This window comes from Platichthys flesus, chromosome 17 (genome assembly GCF_949316205.1).
Source record: "Platichthys flesus chromosome 17, fPlaFle2.1, whole genome shotgun sequence".
Classification (NCBI taxonomy): domain Eukaryota; kingdom Metazoa; phylum Chordata; class Actinopteri; order Pleuronectiformes; family Pleuronectidae; genus Platichthys; species Platichthys flesus.
Genome location: NC_084961.1, coordinates 8,769,148 through 8,789,159, shown reverse-complemented (window position 1 = coordinate 8,789,159; position 20,012 = coordinate 8,769,148). Strand labels below are relative to the sequence as shown.

Sequence of the window (20,012 nt, the reverse complement as noted above, 5' to 3'; positions counted from 1 at the left end):
GGGCTCAAGGGGCCACAGCACACTCACATAGACCTCCAGACTGGATTTGGGCCTTGGCCGAAGCGAGGCCAGGTCACCAAACGAGCGACTGCGCCTGAGCTTCTCTAGCAGGCTGTCTCGGAGCATGTGCAGGAAGGAGAAGCGCTGGCGCTCCACGGGATGTGGCCGCCACTTCTTTGCACAACACACGCAGGCAAGCGGGACGAGGTGTCGGGTGTTTGAGCGAGGGCAGGTGAGTGGGATACAGCAGGATGAACGGGGGATAGCAGGGAAATGGGTGAGGGTTAGTCAGGAGAAGGGCTAAGCATCGTTTTAATTAGTGCAACAACAGGAAAAACTGAGCCACAATCACAATGTCCTAAAACCTCGGAGCAGGCAGTATTCAGATTTGTATGTGAGAATCTCACAATGTTGGGAAAACTAAAACAAACCTCGTTCAGAATCACACCAGTGATGCCAAAGGAGGGGTGTGTGTGTGTGTGTGTGTGTGTGTGTGTGTGTGTGTGTGTGTGTGTGTGCGTGCTGGACTCACAAAGAAGGAGTTGTCCTGGAAGGTGGGTGTCTCTGGCGTCCCCTGGCTGTAGATGGACACTCGTCTCTGCAGAGCTGTGGCTTTGCTGACGTTGCTGGACGACAGAGTTAGGTCCTCAACATCGAAGGGGCTGGACGGGGGGGGGGGACGGGAACAAGGCACTTAGTGTGATTGCATTATGATTCACCAACGCCTTCCCGCTGCTTAAGTGATGTCATTCATTCAGTGTTGTCACAGGGCAGGATTTGTTATTGTCGTCCCTGTGGTGACGATAACATGTTTCTCCACTAGATGGCAGTCAACACTCAATTAACTGCTGTGCTACTAAAAGCTTTGACTTCGGGTTCTTCAGCCAACAGTGACAACTGACTGTTAGTTACAAAATCCTTTTCGTTTCTGACACCATCAGGAGTGTTGAAATGCTCTTATATATATATATATATATTTGACTGAAACACTAAATCAAACTTTAATCCCCTTAATAAAATGAAAATAAATGAATCTCTACTTTATTTCAAAACGCACAAAATAATCCAGTAATTGCAGTTTGTCAGTGGTATGTCACTATCTAATCTATCAATGATAAAGTACAATTATACTTTTGGCAAAACTTGTGAAGAAAATGAGGAAACGGCAGAGCGACATTTTGTATTTATTTTGAGCACAATTCTAATTATTCATTACTCCATTTCTTCTCTGCTGAAAATGCACCAGTTTTCCTTCATGGTTAAACAAGTAATCAACCATATAAATGAAATGACAACTACAAGACAATCAATGACTAGCATTACAAACCAGTAAGGTCTACTTACTACCACATGACCTCCAGGTTGAGTTTAATGGTGCCCAGGTCGTTGACGTCCACAGCCACCACCTGAGGCATGGCGGTGAACAGCTCCTTGGTCTCGCAGATCACACTGCCCACCAGCATGTGAGTGGCCAGGCCCTTCAGCTCCGTCACCTGATTGGACCACAAACAAGTTCATCATCAAGTGAAAGAGCCTGGAAAACAATCTACCAAGCTCTTCTCACAAGGCACAAGGCAGGCGATCGTAGTTGAATTGTTGTTTGGTGTATGGTCTTATAAATCCTGTGCTTTCATCCTCCACTGCAGATGAGAAATGAGAAAGAGACGTGCATCTGCAGCAAATTTCGATTGGGATGAGGTCACAGTGAAACCGAGAACAAATCTGTGCTGGGAACTATCATGAGCCGATCGCCTGAATGATACACACACATAAAGAGAAAGACCGAGCTCTGAGACACGAGTCAGTCCTTACAGCCGCAAATAATACAGATGATAATCATAGCACATATTGCATTTACATTTTTTTATTATTTATAATTATATTTATCCATCTGTACCTTGATGTTGATGAGGTCAGTGATAAGCGGCATGAAAACCATCTCATCTCCATCCCAGCTCTGTCTTGAGTTCACCTCAATCCTCCCCTTCAGCTTCCACCTCTGACGACCGTAACGCATGAAGATCTAAAGGGAAGGAAGAACAAAACTAATTGTCACCATAGCAAGAATGTCAAGCACCATTGCCCCGATAAGATCACATTGTAGCCACTGCCTATGGAAGCGACCCACTGGACCTGTTCCAAAGCTTTTGGTTAAGTAGTATTAATTTTTAAGCCTAGGCCCCGGGTTTGAATATGCAGGAATTTCTCTTGAAATTGTCATTAACATCACTGTGTGACATGTATAGAAGACCAACTTGCCTCATACTGGTCACCAGGACAGAGTCTTGCAAATCCAGCCAATCCTGTCAGGATGAGGAAGTAGATTTTAAAAAGACATTTGGATATCACAGGAGAAGAAAACTGAGCCTCTTCAGTTTTTGTGTTACTTTAATATTACGCTGGGTGATTGCCTATAACACATGGTTTTTGATGGAGATACTACATTTTTTCATTCCCAGGATAAGAACTTTAGCACTTGTTCAAAAACACAGTTCAGTGATGATCTTAAAAACAGAACATGTTCCATATGTAGGTGGTGTAGTGTATATAGTTCACCGGCAGCTCATCCCCAAAACTTTCTTGTGAATATATTTTAATTAATGCTTCCTTTTCTCGAAATGATCATCATCTGTGAATACGAAAACTTAGCTGCAAGACCTTTTGTTTTTGAAGACTTCTTATCTCACCTTTCATTTTGATATGAAACTCCCCGAGCAGGTTCTCCAGTTCACTCTCAAACGTGCTCATGTTCTGGAGAGGGCAGACGAATAACAGTGATTACATAAACAGCCATTTGTGACGAGGACAACAATAGTAATCATAGTCATCTCCAGGGACTTTGACAAATCCTGTCAACACGTCAGCGGAGGCAGGACGGCTGCTCTAAGCCTGAGGACAGCTGACAACCTGTGTGTGTGTGTGTGTTTGTTTTTGGAACTTACAGGCCATTCTGCAAATCTGTGACTTTACATATTATTGTTTACAAATCAGTGTAAACAGTAATCGGTGTTACTCAGTATAGTTTGAGTATATTGTATATGAATGTTATCTGTTGAAATCGGACCTAAAATATATATTTTCACTTCGTTACACAGTTAATTGTAGCTATATTGAGATCATATAAGTAGTGCTGGTGCTAAAAGTGCGACACCTACTGGTCAGAGTTTAAAATAGGCAAATATAATATTCAATACTACAAATATCTTTTGCATATCTCTACAGTTACTACATTATACTATTAACAATACAAAACAATGACTATAGCAATCAACATATTTTCTCTGTATTAATGGAGCAAGATTTTGGAATAACTGCATGATGATGTTTTTAATGGCAGGGCACAGATGATGCTGGGGTTTTAAAGGCATCGATAAATTCACAGCTGTCTTCTCTAATATTTCAGTGGATTCTCACTCCGTTCCCAGTGCTGCAAAAACTTAAACTTCATTTTCCCTGATGGATCCATCACAAATATAACCAAGACACTCACAGGCAAAATGTCGGTAATCAGTTAGTGTGACGGAATACTATGAAAATGCATCACTTCTCTCGGAGGTCTGAAATATACAGTTAAATGTCAGTCTGTAAAACAATGACACCCGTTATATTATAGGTTTTAAACGATACGCGTGTCAGAGGTTAGATAAATTCCACACACTTCCAAGCCTCCACCTCTCGCATGAAATTCCCAAAAATAAGTAAACAAGCACGACGACTTGACTCATCGTGACTGTTTCCCCTGCAGATCTACACTGGTATTCCCCACACAGTGCATGCCAGTACCTCGGTGTATTCCTTGTAGCGGCGGTTGACCTCAGCGATGCTCTCCTTGGTGCCTTTAGTGGAGGGAGAGGAGGAGAAGGCCTGCTTCATCCGGCTGGCACCGTCCCTCAGACGGCTCTGGATGCAGAACGCCTCGTACAGCTCGTCCACCTGAGAGCACACACACAAGAGTCCCTCCGTCTTTAATGAATGTGCACAAGGATGAGGAGACATTCTTAAATGTGTAACTTTCTTGTTCATTGGTACACACAAAAACAGACATACACACGCAGAGGAGAGAGAGAGAGAAAACGTGTGCACTAATGAAATGGAACAGATCTTTGAAGTTCCCATACTTCAAAACATCCCTGGGCAGGAAGCAAACTCCCCAAAAACTTCCAACCGCTGCCTAAATTATTCTGGATGTGTTCGCATCTCGATGGGATTCGTTCAAGGACGCCCAGCGCGGCTTTAGGCCCGTGTAGCGTTCACTAACTCAGCAATGATGTTACTTTATATGCACGGCTCCTGAATGAGACCAAAAATAGGCCCTGATGAAAAAGAAGCTGATGAAATGTTCGAGAGGATGAGCCTCCAGTGTGACTATGTGCATGTAGCAGAAAGGAGAGAAAAAGAAAACGGCAAGGAACAACGTGATAGAAAGAGAGAAGAAAGTAATAGAGCATAAATGACAGGTATAGAAAAATAGATAAACGTGATGAACTGAAGAGAACTGACAGGGAGCAGATAAAACTGGTATCTGGGAGTTTGAGTGCAGACTCCACCAGCAGCCGCATGTACCCCCAGTGAGACACTCCCAAAGCGGGGGAACAACAACAGACGGCGTTTAGAGTTTGTTTGGAGACGTCTGTCAAACTTCAGTCTGTTCTGACCCAAGCCCACAGGGAGACGCAGCGACTCAACATCCTGCTTCCTCACTGAGGGCTGAAGCGTTGGAGAGGACATTAAGAGCGGATGATGATGTTGTTACCAGTAATAGTGCCTAGAATGATGTAAATGTAGAAAATTTGAGAAAAAATATTTGACGGGTTGTTTGACTGCTGTGTTCTGCCAATGTCCCATCTACTAACATGGAGGCAGGGTGCCTCAGTTAGCCACCAGGGGGCGATAAAGATTCTTTGGCTTCACTTTTTGAGCACTGTCATGACGTCTGATAGTCAGTTTGATATCATTTTCTCGCACCAAGTGTCAAAACAAACGCTGAACAGAAAAAGGAAATTAACAAACAAAACCTAAAATCTTTAAATCTATCAACGCAGAGTTACTCTCCTTCACGGAGGAAAGCGAGACTTGAGGAAACTTAAATACTGCTGAGTCACTACAACTGAAAAGAAAACTGCAACCCCATCAGCACTCCACGTTTTTCTGTCTTCCTGAATTCACATATGATGGAAGTGGCAGCCGGGCGAAAAAACAAAGCACCTCAGCTGAGCCTCATCAAAGGGGAAAAATTGCAGCCTGCCTGACGAGAGGGCTGAAATATTGATGCCTCCCGCGCTTTACGGCGCTCATTAGGGAGAAGCTGGAGAAAATGGGCTCCTGCTGTCCTAACAGCTTCTCTGAGTGTTTGTTTGTGTGTCTGAATCGAACACAGCCAGGATGTCTGGGAGAGTGAGTGTGTGTGTGTGTGTGTGTGTGTGTGTGTGTGTGTGTGTGTGACCATGCTTGTATGTGGAGAGCATGTTTTTGCTGTGGTGGGTGGTAACATGATGGTTCACTGTAAAAAGTGAAAGTGGTTTGCAGTGCACATCCTGTTTTTTGCACCACCCGGGCTCATCCCAACGACTCAAACCAAGCAGCCCCCTCCCGCACCCTCCACCCCAACGGGGACCCTGCCCTGTCTGCCTGTCTCTGGTATGTGGTGTATGTGGCGGGGCTGCAGCAGCTGAGCTGAGGCAGCTCAAAAGCACTTTCTGACCACCAATGTTCTCCTCAGCTCTCTGACTGGTACAGAGCTGGTTCAGGAGCCGGCGTCTGAAAGCTTTAAAACACCAGAAAACTAAGGAAAACATGAGCAGTGGAGGTTGGTGATGAAATTAAAAGAAACACACTTTTGTCCAAGAGAACTTTTGTGACATCATTAATTCGAGAAATACAAGTTATTCATTTGGAGAAAGCCCCTCTCTAACTGGTCCTTCACACACTGAGGCTGATGATCAGCGGCCGTTCTTCTCAGGCGATCTGTAATCACATCATTATCAGCTGATTAAGCTTCATTTTTGTCCCCAATTACAATGGCCTCTCGCTGCCTTCAAGGAAACGTCCTTTTGAAGGTCAGCCAAGCGCCACTCCAGAGGACGGCCATCGGCATATTGCGTCGCCTCGGGCGCATTTCACCCCGGAAACAGGGGGAACGCAGCCAAAAGACAAACAAAGGAAAAAGTGAAACCTGGACACAGGAAGATGGGTGAAATATGTATATAAAAAAAACAACTGAAAACCTTATTAACAGAGGAGAGACGGGGAAAGGCAAGAAGCAGCATTAAATTGGGGCCGATGGTACAGTCAACATAAAACACTCCTCTGAAGAGCCAAACTTATTCTTACTTATCTCTCAACTTAACCATGACCACTTCATGCCTAACCCAAATTCACACTGAAACCCGGAGATTAACCAGGGTCTCCAAATTGGCCAGACTTTGGTCCCGATGAGGTCTACTGGTCCAGACAAGGTGACAAGGTCCTGGAACAGGTCCAAATCAAGTACAAAAGCAAGTATACACACACACAGACACACTGACCTTTGTCTTGTCATCTTCTATACGTTTTTGAATCTGTGAATAACTTCGGATTGATCCAACTAATCAGACAATAACAGAGGTTAAAATAATAGAGGTCTACGATTGGTCCGAAAATCAATAAGCATAATTTAAATAAAATGCCTGGATACAGCGTCCTCTGTGCCAATACTTATTGGTTTTCTTAGTCAATAGACAAATAATTGTTACTTGCAGCAAAGTTTAGTTCTAAGTACACGTTTCTATTTCTATCCACAACCTTATCAGCATACACTAATCCTAGATTTCTATTGTGCTTGTTTAATGACCTACTTCATCACAAACTCCATCCTGGTTACTCAAACACATCTGATGCCTCTTTAAGCAGATGTGAACAGATATTAAATGTAAATTTATTCTAAATTAGGTCGTCTTTTGGGCTCAGATGGAGTCCCTGTATTAATTATCACTCTGTGGGATGACAAAACGTGCAACACTCAACCACCCAGACAGGGATTACGGCAGAGTCTTTATTTGGGAATCAATTATGCCCCGAATGAGGATTAATACAGCGTTCACATTTATCATACGGAGTAAAAAATATATAGTTTAGCTCCATGTTTCTCTTAAGTGCATCCTAAGCCTTTTAAAAATACTAAATAATAATATTTAGTGCTTTGACAGTCTGGTGTTTTTTATTAAGAATTACTGGGAGTTTTAAAGGATTGTCTCTGTATCAACTGTACGTCTGGATTTAAACTGTGGGATTTTTAATATGAGCAGAAAATCTTTAGGATTTGGCAGGAATCCTCTTAAGATATGGCCATTATCACACACACACGCACACTCGCAAGCGCACGCGCACACATCCCTAGAGAGGGGCTTGTGTGTTTGATGCTGTTTGATGTGGCCCGCCTGTTTTAATCTGCTTATAATCACTCACCCCCTGGCAGAAAGTGTGTGTGTGTGTGTGTGTGTGTGTGTGTTCGTGTGTGTGTGTGTCAATGGCAAGATTAACATTCAAGGGAAGAGAGGAAAGCAAGAAAGCCCTGTAATAAAAAAACAATCACATGTGATGTATTCACACTCATCTCATGGTTAATACAGACACACACACACAACTTCTCTTTCGGGAGAAGAGGATGTCTGGCAGCCTCTCCACTCACTTTCCATTTCTTTGTCGCGGGTGTAATGACGCCCTGCTGATACTGGTAGCCAGACACACACACACGCAGAAACAAAAATACACAAACACACACAGCAGTGCCTATCCCGTGCAGGACATCATAGGACTGATATGGCGCCACCTGCCTCCACCATGTGCGCCAATTATGGCTCGGACATCTGCAGGCGGCTAGCAGCACGAACAGGAACAAAAGAGCAGGCAGATGTGAGTCTACCCCACACACACACACACACACACACACACACACACACACACACACACACACACACACACACACACACACACACACACACACACACACACACACACACACACACACACACACACACACACACACACACACACACACACACACACACACACACACACACACCTTGCTGATGGACGACTGTTAAGTCATCCCTCACGGCAGCCACCCAGCACAAAGACACACGCCTGGGCCTGAGCACAAACACAATAAACACACAGACACACACACTTACTGTAGCTCACAACTGCTGAGACCCTGAACGTCCTCTGAAAGCTGCTGATTGATTCACTGTGACTATCGGGTTTAAACTGTCCTGTTTCCGAGAGTGGATGAAGTGCATGTGCTGCTCTCTCACCAAATGAATGATGTATAAATACACGTATTTAAGACAACAATCGATTCTGATCATCTTACGTTCATTTCCACACAGACAATCTCCATATCAGGTATTCTAGTTGTCCTGCACACAAGGATCCATTGTTGCCCATTTCCTGTATACGGCTCCACTGAGGCAGCAGCTTTTTATCTCTGAAGTGCTCATCACTCTGGCTGCAGAAATATAAAGGTGATGAGGGCTCCCTCTTTCCTCTACAAAGGCCGATCAGCACACAAAGAATCTACTTCCCTCCGCGTGTTCTTGCTGATATGGCAGGGTCACAATTAGTGTGCTGAAAGCTTTATAATGCTGAATACGCTGAAAGTTACAATGCCAACGTAACCCGACCTTATTGGGTTTTTGAGGCAGATATTGATATTTCAGATCACTTTGTTTTGTTTTTAGTATAATTGTGGCTAAATGCAAACTGAGCAGAACATTTAACAGCTTGTCATTGCTCAGACACAGTTACACTTCCTCCCAATATCCAGAAAGGAGGTTAAAATATCCTGAGTAATGACGCTGGCATCTTGAGCATTTGGAGCATCGATGTCCACCCATATACTCATTGACCAATCATGAGCCGGTCTCAGCTGTCACTCATGTTTCATCCCCTTTTATTGCATCTAATATTGAAATAAAGACCCCTGGACACACTCTACAGTAATGTTATAACACCTACAAACGAAACCATCTTTGAGAAATAATATATCAATGTACTTTGATTCATGTCCCATACACTAACATGGTGGAGACAGGATTTATGACCTATACTGCAGCCAGCCACCAGGTGGTGATCAACAGAGATTTGTGTCACTTTAGGTGAGCTGTCAAGTCATCAGCTGACCTGAGAAATTTCACAGTCTTGTTCGACATAACTCATTGTATAACCCACACACACAACAGGAAGGTATGTGGCACACTCTGACAGTAACTGTAGATTGCATAACTGGAACAAGAACATGAATTATTAAAACTATCACAGGCCTACTGTACAGCATTAGTTCCCAACGATGCTGTACGACTCCATGTAATGATGAAGCCACATGTGTGAGTGTGAGTGTGAGTGTGTGTATGTGTGTGTGAGAGAGAAAGTTTCCTGGCCTCAATGCTTTTATGGTTGACAGATTCTCTTAGCTGGACATTCTACATTCGATATCTATCTGCTGATGCTGATATTTGGAAAATGGAACTGTCCTCTGAGAGTGTGTGTGTGTGTGTGTGTGTGTGTGTGTGTGTGTGTATGTGTGTGTGCAAACCGATACATCTAGGTCTGCCATTTGACTTGGCTCTGTTTTTGCATTTCCTCTGCCCTATTTGAAATTTTTCTTAAAATATGTTAATCAAACATTTTCTACAAAACCTGATGCTGCATTAAACAAATTGCACTTGAATACAAAACTGCTTCCTGCATTAAAATAACAATTCAAGCATCTTGAGTGCAAAGGACCTCCAGGGATAAAACTACAACTGATTAATCCAAATTAAGACAAAGCCTTTATGAAGTCAGTCCTTAGTCAGATCAAAGATTAAAACGACTTTTATCCACAATAAACATCCTGCACCAAGTTGGATACAAATGAGCAGTGGTATATATTTAGAATGAAAGAACACAGCAAGGTCTGGATATAACTTCCTTTTTTAGTTGTGCTTTGACTTTTGAGGCTTTTTACCTTTTCTGGTGAGACAAATCAGTCGCCGCTTCACTATTTCAAATATTAACACTGCATTCAAATCTATTTTTGTGGCGAGCCGGAGAGAACAGAGAAGCTTCAGAGCCTCGTTGGATGTTAAAGAGAAAAGCTCCTGTGACAACCTCACGGTGCCGAGCGAGTGCTGAATCTGCCCGGGTGCGTTTTTCTCCGCTTTGACATTAACAACAAAGACACACACTACCCGAGTCTCTAAGACCACCTCATCTATTTTAAAATGACTCGTCAGACCTTCTTTCCTGTGATCCCTCCATCAGTACCTCTCCCCGTGTTCATCTTGAAGCACCCTGTTAATTGCTCCTCACTGTAGCCTAGTAACTGCCCTGACCTAGTTTCACTGTTGCCATCAAACCCTTCAGAAACTCATGAGCCACGAGCAGGACCACGGTTTCTCTCTTCGTCTCCTGTCGTGCTGTGAACTTGTGTTTGTTTGTGTGGCACCTCATGGTGAGTTATGGTTGTGAGTCTCAGGACTCATGTGAACACAATGGGTTAACACCAACCAATAGATGTGTCCCCTGAGCTGCTCGGGAGTTCAAGGGCTCCGTCTTAAGAGGTAGCCATGGTTACCTTTGGAGCGGCGCTGTTGTTTGGGGCGTGTGTGTTCTGATTGCCTGCTGTCACGACCGAGTGGACGCACAGCGAGGGTGGCCATTACTGGACTACAAAGGGGGGGGGGGGCAAAGTCACAGGGTGGAGTGAAGTCACAGGGCCTCGCAGCGGATCAATGTCCCCCAAACGTGCAACCTGGAGAAGCCTACAAAAGAGGACGTAGGGGGGAAAGTTTCCCTACCCGGCAACTGTGTGTGTGTGTGTGTGTGTGTGTGTGTGTGTGTGTGGGGGGGGGGGGGGTTGACTCAACCTGTTAGAAATGTTCATAAAGCATCTACACATGAGCCTGACAAGAGCTGGAGCACCACAGTAACCTGGCAGAGGAAATCCTGCCCGGAGCCAAATGAAAATAGTCAATCAAGTGTGGTACAGTCGTGGAACTGAAACCTGCAGGACGAGGAAAACTTGAGTAGACAAATAATGACTCCTGACTTATTAGAACGGGAAGATAAATGGACAGTTCAACATTTTGGGACATGTGCTATTTGTTTTTTTCCTGCCGAGAGTTAGATAACAAGACTCAAAACATAAAAAGGAAAGCATGAGAAAATGTAGTGGGGTTGATGTTTACATGTAGTGGAGTAAAAGTGAAATGTACTCTACAACTTTCGAAAAAATGCAGACAGACACGTGTAAAATGTACTTTAGTAGAGTAGGTTGTAACTGAGTAAATGTACTTCATTGTTATGTATATCTATGGTACATGGACTGCATACAGTGGGTTTCTCGTTGTATCGACCCCTCGAAGTGCTTTACACTGCAAGTCACATGAGCCGAGGATCAAACCGCCAACGATCCGATTCTTTGAAAACCCTCTCTACCCCATGTACCACAGATGGCCGGCTTAACTAAGCAAAGCTTACCAGCTTGCGATTCATATTTGCTGCGTCGGACAAGAGGAATCAACATTCTCAGTAATATTTAAAAAAGATGACATGGGGAGAGCGTGGCCTAGGGGATAGAGCGGGTGCTCTGCAACAAGAAGGTTGCCGGTTCGAATCCCACTCTATCCCATCTGCATGCCTAAGTGTCCTTGGCAAGATACTGAACCCCTAAATGGCCCCTCATAAATGCTGAGTGTTATAAAAAAAAAAAAAATGTAAGTCGCTTTGGATAAAAGCGTCAGCTAAATGACATGTAATGTAATAATAATAATGACACTACTGATTCAAAAGAGGTGGAAATATGCACCGGTTCTGTTTTTCCTGAGTGACTGTGTGAATGGCAGAGATGTGGAGAGGCTTTGTGAAGGAAGATATTGAGTTGAAACATCTTCAAGAGCACTCACACACATACACACACACACAGGAAATACATTAGACCGCAGACTCAGTATCTGAAAGACTAAAACAATATGAACATTATCACTTCCACACACACACAGACACACACAGCAGTGTTTACCTTGCTCATGTGAAACTCCAGACGTCTCATGTATCTCTCAATGGTTTTGATTTGCTGCAAAAGACAGACACAAGGTTTACTGCTGCTGTCGAGCAAGCGGCTTCATGTTCTTTACAGCTGTAAAAATAATGATTTGTTGGTCCGCACTATAGAATATAACGAGGCACAGTTTGAAATACCAACTCTCCTGTCGGCCCATCAACCACTTCTCCCCCTTTGATCACCTGTTCCTACATTATTCCTCAATCCCTTCAGCCCCTCACTTCATTTCCTTCCTCCCTCCTTTATTCTGCCTTCAGCTGTTTTCACTCCCTCTTTTCAACTCCTCTTTTTTACATCAAAGATTCCCCAACACAAATCAAACTCGGGGACTGTTACAGTAGAGACCCTCCCCTCCGTCAACTCACCTTGTCAAGATCGTACAGCACTCCCTTGATAGGAGAAACACACACACACACACACAAAAACACACACACACATTAACACAGTTAGCAAAGGATGACAGCACAAGCTGCGTAAGTAATGCAAAGTAGACTACAGCTGTCGGGCATCAAGAATAGATCCTATTAAACGCTCTTTTCGGGTTTCTGTGTGCGTACAGTATGTGTGATCACAAAAGTGATTTCGGCTGCAGAAACATTTGCTCCAGCTACCCTCACAAACTCATTATTTCTGCTATAGTTGTTTGCAATTGTAACATTTCTCCACAGGGCCTTTTTTTCCTGTGAGCTTTTGAGATGAGACTTAGTGAGAACATATCGTATCAGACAGTTATTACAAGCTTCTAAATTTAAATAAGTCAACAATGTAGTTGTAATATCCACATTGGTTTATTGGATGTGTCCTCTCTCTGGTTCTACAGTGGCTTTCTATTGCAATCTATTCTATTTTCTGCTTTTCTATTCTATAGCTGAAAGCCTCAAAGAAATGATGCTAGTGTAACTGAACAGAATTCTGCAGTTCCTCACCAGGCGAGAGTTCCTCTTCATGTCCTTCATCAGAGACTTGAGTTTTTCCAGCTCTGCTTGATGAACTTCCAGATACTCACTGCAGAGCAGAAACAAGGAAACACTTAGTGTCTAATGCAAATGCATTGTTTACAGATTAATCTACCAATTATCTTTTAAATAATCAATTTATTGCCTTGCCGTGTCAATTACGTCTATAAATGTCCATGATAATTTCCGGCAGTCCTGTTTAAACACAGCTAAGTTGCTTGTGTTTGAGGAGTTGTGTAAATATATGGAGCAGGAAATGTCAACAGCCTACCGCTGTATTTAGAAAGTATAATTATTAACATGAATGAATTGAATCTGTTTACTCATAAATACTCCGGTATTGTTATTCTTACGAGGAGTGCGAGTTGACAGTGTCATCAGTATATGAGTTACTCACTCCAGGCCTTGTTTGAGTGCAGTGTAAACCTCCTCCACTCTTTTGGGCTGTGGGTCTCTGGAGCTGCTTCCTCCCTTGTGTCCGGACAGGTGAGGCTTCTTGGGTTTGGACTGAGGCTTCTTCTGCACAACGGAGTTCCCCATGAAGGAGTTACACCTGCACAAACACAAACACACAACAGTGAGTGTGATGGATGGTCCACACAGGGCTTGTGTTTTTTTTGGTGAAACACGCAGGACTATTTTCTGTTTGCTGTGCAATGACTTTATCTACATACGTTTCAAAAAATCAAATAGAAGCGGGAGAAAGGAACGTATTTCTGCCGTATTTCACGTAGATTATAACAATTATAACAGATAATTTAGCCTTAGATGAACCGTCTGTATAATTTCATAACGTCCATGTGAGCGTGCCCTTAATGTGTCAGTCGCAGAGTGACTGTATCTCATTTGACAGATGGAGTGAGTCTGTCCACACCAACATAGCTCAGCCGCACATGGACACGTTTAGCCTATATTTTATACAATCGCTCAAACTCCCAGCGTCAGCCTCCGAGGTGAAGATCCTCATCAGTCACAGGACTGTGCCAAATCACAAGTACAAACACTCTCAGAGTTTGACCTGTATAAGGCTGACGTGACGCACACACTTTCCATCTATCTATCTATCTCTCTCTCTCTCTCTCTCCCCCTCCCTCCCTCCCTCTCTCCCTCCCAGCGATAAATGACATTCAAGTGTTCTTCAGTCTCTTCTCCACAGTCCTCCAGCTGTTGACCAGCATTGTGACTGACTCCAGTCGAGAGGCAGAGGGAAATACAGTTCATATGTTGATAAATGTAAATGAGGAGCAGTGCAGCCACCTCGCTAGGCTTTCCCTCTTCAAATCTTTCCATTTTTAGGTCACCATCATCATCATCATCATCATCTACGCCCATGCACATTTCAGCTGTTAGAAGCATCACAGATTTAGCTGACGAATTACATTTTTTCCCCGACGCTTAATTGAAACGATCCCGGAGTCGTCTCGGGGACGTGGCCACGGCTCGACTCCAGCGCTCGACAAGTCGGAACGTGCCACGTCTTCGCCGCACGCCAGCAGCACAAGTGAAGCTAAGCTGCCACAAATGTAGGCCAACACTGAATCAGACCGCCACGTAGCCTTGGGGTCACACAAGCTGTGGTGCAGTAGGGTCTGTTGGTGGGGACACTCACAGAGAAACACACACATGCATACATGCTAACTCAATTCTATACTGACTTGTAATTGTGGATTTGCACACTGCCGCACAAGCTACAAAATTTGCAGTATGCATGCATGCGTAAATGCAGATGAAACATGCACATGGGTACACACATGGAGGGTCTGAGCTGAGGCCTAAATCAAACACACACAAACACACACACAGACACACACAATTGAGTGGCCTCAGAAGCTGTATCTCTGCAGCGCTCCACCTCACTCATTATCAAAATGGTAACTTGTCAGTCGCTGCTGTCAGTCGCCCCCACACCCGAGTCATCCAACCAATTACCCCATTCAGCGTCTGAGCCGAGAGTAGGAACTAGTGAGGGGAACAAGTGTCTTCAAATAGCAGCTCCTGCTGAAGAGAACCAGACGGCGACAGACCGAAGCCTCAGATCCCAAACGAGATATTTCCGGGACGTGAATGTGTCTTTGTCTCGTGATAATGGAGTGAGAGCCGTCACAGATGAGTCAACGAGGGAAAAACGCAGATAAACCCTCAGAACCTTATCAACATCCAGCTTGTCACAAGTAACTTGGGGCTACAGATGAAACGATCAGGAAAGTGAAATTGTTGTAAGACTGAGCAAAGTTCCATTGTGGGATCTTAGGTTATCGAATTAGAAACGTGTCTCTTTGTGTGACTGAAGCCGGTTTTTAGTGGATGTTTAAGAAGAGCAAACAGCTAAATACACCGTCACACACACAAAGAGGTTTAGTGAGATTTAATTCAGTTTGATTCTTGTTGTGTGTAGCGCAGCTGTATTTTTGGAGGGTTGTATTGAGTCACCAGCTGTTATGAAAGCAGAATCACCATGGTTACCGCTTCCACATCAGGAGATTTCACATGTCATCCGAGGACAGGTCACAAGTTGTTTAAAAGCTAAAATAAAGATTGACTGCGATACGACCCTCAATCAGTGGAACAGCCCTTTAAGAATACAATGAAAAAATGACTTCCCCTTAATGCTGCTATATTAAGTAGAATGGAGATCTCTTGTGTTCTCTAAAGCAGTGCTCTCCATCGTTCCTCGGCCAAGGACTCCTCTACAAGATAGACAATACTCCAGGGAAACTTCATGTAAACGTCTCAGCCTTTTTTTCACACTTATAATTAGTTATGTCAAAGAATATGAGAGAAATGTCTTAGAACGATATTAGATCCGTATTAAAGGATAACTCCTCCATCTCGTGCATTGAATGAATCTGGAAACTTTTCACAGACCTCCTGGCACTTACAGGGGTCCAGAGTCCCCCACTTGAGAACCACTGGCCTGAAGAGCTTTACACTTTTATAATTACTGCGTTTGAGGATGTGATACTGAAACAACTTTCCCTGGTTTACACGCTGAACTCAGTCGTTATTGCAGAAATGAGTCACAGTTGACCATTTATCAAAAGCTTTCAAGGTTTCCGCTCACCGTGAGCGCCGTTCTTGTAGCGTGCTGAAGCCGGCGAAGGACTGACTCCGGATTATGCCATTGGGCCCACCGGGGGAGTGGGTGCCGGCCGCCATGATCTCTGGGATGTGGGACGCCACACCTGGAGAAAGAAAACACACAAACCGATCTGTTACATACATGGACAATATTTGAACAAGGAGTGAAGGACTGGGGACAGAACTTCATCGTGTTATGAACTGTATTTACACCCAAACCATGTCTAAACAGAGGGTAACTGGAGCTCAGTGAACATTGTTGTGCAATGCGGCACAAAGTTAGTACTGTAAGTGATGCTCGCCATGTGCCATGTGGACAAGCAGCATTCAGAGCCGGCGCGGACATGTCTCAACTCCTCTGGTTTATCTTTCACCACTCAAACATACTTCCACTGTTACTGTTTCAGATTCTCCCACCTCAGGCGGGTTTCACACAACATGACTTGTGTAACCTTTCATGAAGTGTGGTGTGCGTCAACCATAAGTGAGATTTACATTCCTCTACATATGCAATGCACCTGACTGACAGCTGTTTAAAAGCCGGAGATGTGTCACAGGCAGAATTACCTACACACAACGGCCATTTTTGCCATTTAGAATTTGTGATGTAATAAATTCCATAAAAGCCAATCCAAACCATCCTATGTCAGAGTTATGTAATCAGCTTCTCTTTTAGTTACGACATCTTTTATCAGTGTATATTTAGCAGTAGCAGTCTGTCAGATTTCCACCTTTTCTTTTTTTTAAAGCTGAAGATGCAACATGAGTCACGTGGGCACTTTGGGGAAGAAGCTGAAAATAGACGGAGAAAGGTCCGTGTCCAGCTTTCAGATAACGTTTTAACAGAGACCAAGTGCCCAGAGGGAAGAGTCCACTCACATAACTCAATCACTCACTGGACCAGTGTGAGGAGATTGTGTCAAGATCAGGATACAAGTGTATCTGTAGTGCCGCAGGAATCTCTGGACTCAGGTTACCTTCAATAATAAGCAGTGGGAAACACATACTCAAAAATGTTTTGCCCTAAAATCTGGACATATATATTTCGATAACCAAAAAACACAAAAATTGTGTGTTTAATGTTTATATTTATGTATTAGTTAACTATATTTTCAACTCATCATGATACAAATAAACTTCCTTAAAAGTGGCCCATTGCATCAAACTTATATAATGAAGCTACAAGGTACTTTAATGTAATTAAAATACATTAAGTTAACAGTTCTATTTAAATTTAAGTCTGTTTTCTTATCAATGTGTGTTTGACCTTAAACTGAACCTTAATCTCACCCTAAGGCCTCAATCACACTCCTTTACAGACATGTGAGTGGTTAACAGAGAACACCACAGATTTGTAGTTTCTATTACACGTCTTTCTAGTCGAGCTGTTGTAGATTAGTGGCCACGCGGAAAGCAGCAAATTGGAGGGTACACGTTCACTCACACAGAGCCGCACAAACACTCTGATGACGGGATTCACGTTACGCTCACATACTCGTACTTAACAGCACTGGACAGGGGTCCTGTGACCACTGGCAAAGTTCCTGCTGAGCCGCATCATTCATCTGCTGCAATGCAAGCTGTCAAACTACTGATCATGTGCACCATGGGCCACCAAATAGAAAAACGCACCAACCAAGGTTCGACATGGAACTCATGACACCGGCTCAGCTGACTGAGTAATTTCTCTCTTTTGAATCTGTGTTGCTTCACCGCTGAGTTTCATGAAAAGTATGGTAACATAGAAATATAGAGAGAGGAGAGATGAAGCCGGATGGAAGCTTGGTAACAAGCTGTGAGGAGATCAGCCTGTGACACCTCAGTGTTCAGCTCTTACTAGTTACACAACAAACAAAGTGAAAAGTGACAAAACACTGCACGTTCTCTTCACGTCTGTTCGAGAGGCCCCTGTGTTATTTTTTCCACTCGTCCATCCGTCTTGCTGTCTCCTGAGGACAGACTCTCTCTGTGTGGTGGGGGCGGGGTCGGGCTCGTGTCATTATACAAATGCAAGCATGTACACACACACGCAGACACATACACACACACACATGCTAGCACGCACGCACGCACGCACGCACACACGCCAACACTGATACACACAAAAGATTACTGCAAGTGATTGAACCAGCAACCTGATTCCCTCCACCTTTGGTTTCTGTGACCGACACAAAGACCCGACACGGGACAAGAGGAAAGACTAGCTCTATGTTCAGTGATGGGGGGACAAAGGGACAGAGAGACTGATACTGTTCAGGCTATTAATAGCAGCGAGCTCGCTTTAACACCGAGGACCCTGATAGCTCTGACTCAGAGATAGAAAAATTATATATCTCGTTATAAAGCCTGGAGTTTTATAAATGAGACAGTTAATTAAAAAAAATAGGGCCTGACCCATTTATCGATTTGCAGATAAACATCGGCCATAAATATATGTATTTACGCCCACGTTTGCTGATATATGGCATTATGAAACTTAACAGTTAAAACAATGCGGAAAAACATATTGGAAATGGTGAATTACATAATTCATATTATATTATTTTAATAAGTCAACTTTCCTCAATCAAAGTTCTGTATTATTGGTTGTATTTCTTCTTATTTATGAAGTTTACCATTAAATAGTAAAAAGATCCAGCCTCAATTAAATGAGTTTGTCATAACACCAATGACCTGCACCTATTGGACGATGGCAGCTGTCGATCACTTGCAAACGCAAACCATGCTTTATCCTCTATTTTAATCTAAATAGGAATATTATTTACAAAATGAATATGCTGCATTGAAGAAGACTTGAAGCTAGAGATTGAAACCATCAACCCCTCGGGAAAATATTTACTGTTATAAATCAAGTCAGAACTTTTATATTTCACAGATTTCAATAGAAGCTGACGTTTTTCAACCTGTGGAGATATTCCCCTGCTGGTCTTTCGAGAGAATACAGGTTTCAGAATTGGCCTCGCTTTGCAGAGGTTGAGTCTGCGTCCTTTCCCAGTCTATGAGATTGACTCTTCATATGGAGAAAACAAAAACCAGAGTAAGTAATTGAGCTTTGGCTTCTTTTATTTAAAATTTTTAACTGAAAAAATGCACTAGACAACAGAAACGTATCCAATAACACGATGAGGATATATCATGAACTAGAACAACTATATCACCACCTCATCAGCATCATCACGACTGGCAGCGGGTAAAGCTTTTTTTTTTACAGGAGGGCAACAATTTGTTGTAATGCTCTGAAGCACTTTAGTCCATTTCAGTCTGTGGATGTTGAGCAGCACAGTTCTCTTCCAGGCCTTGTTTGTCTCTGTGACTTCCTGACTCACTCTCCTAAAAGAGGAGCTGTGGGAGGAAAATTATGGTACATGTTGTTACCTAATGTTCACTGAGGAAGGACAGGAGAACGAGAACGAGAAGATGTGGACACTGAATAAAAAAATGTAGGACAATGGTAACAGATGGTTTAAGCTGTTCAGTTTCAAGTCCCTTCACTAACTCAATGTTCCCAAACGGTAGCAGCAGTTAGTTCTGGCTGTGATGGAGACTCTGGGGAATAACACTAGTACAGCATATTGTCACCGGAGAGTAGATGTATAAAATAGCTTCATGTTTACTTCAGGGTTACACTTTGTGCTCAGTAAACTCCAGGTGGACGCTGTGTCTGGAACTCACTAAAATCATTTCAGAGACTCACTCACACACGACCGGATAAAAGTGGTATTATTATCTCGTCTCTTCTCACATATCAAATGTGTGACGGGAGAGAAACCTTTAAAATTGTTGCGGATCGAGGAATTTTGTTTCCCACAAGTCATTCAATCTACGTGGCTCTCGCACAAACTAGATTCAGATGGACAGGAACATAGACTAATGAGCGAGAGACAAGTTCACACTCG

The 20,012-nt window shown here is 43.3% G+C and overlaps 1 protein-coding gene across 3 annotated transcripts in view; it reads right to left on the bottom strand.

The window, feature by feature from the left end:
* Positions 1-20,012, bottom strand: part of ripor2 (RHO family interacting cell polarization regulator 2) — a 66,068-nt gene that overhangs the window by 6,832 nt on the left and 39,224 nt on the right. For all 3 annotated transcript variants that reach the window (XM_062410216.1, XM_062410215.1, XM_062410217.1), the window contains exons 2-12: positions 16,100-16,220; positions 13,436-13,591; positions 13,009-13,087; positions 12,448-12,471; positions 12,041-12,094; positions 3,784-3,933; positions 2,688-2,751; positions 2,260-2,303; positions 1,898-2,023; positions 1,345-1,493; positions 533-662 (exon numbers count right to left, since the gene is read on the bottom strand). In XM_062410216.1, the coding sequence (XP_062266200.1) occupies positions 533-662; positions 1,345-1,493; positions 1,898-2,023; positions 2,260-2,303; positions 2,688-2,751; positions 3,784-3,933; positions 12,041-12,094; positions 12,448-12,471; positions 13,009-13,087; positions 13,436-13,591; positions 16,100-16,220 (1,097 nt within the window). The remainder of the gene's footprint in view (positions 1-532; positions 663-1,344; positions 1,494-1,897; positions 2,024-2,259; positions 2,304-2,687; positions 2,752-3,783; positions 3,934-12,040; positions 12,095-12,447; positions 12,472-13,008; positions 13,088-13,435; positions 13,592-16,099; positions 16,221-20,012) is intronic.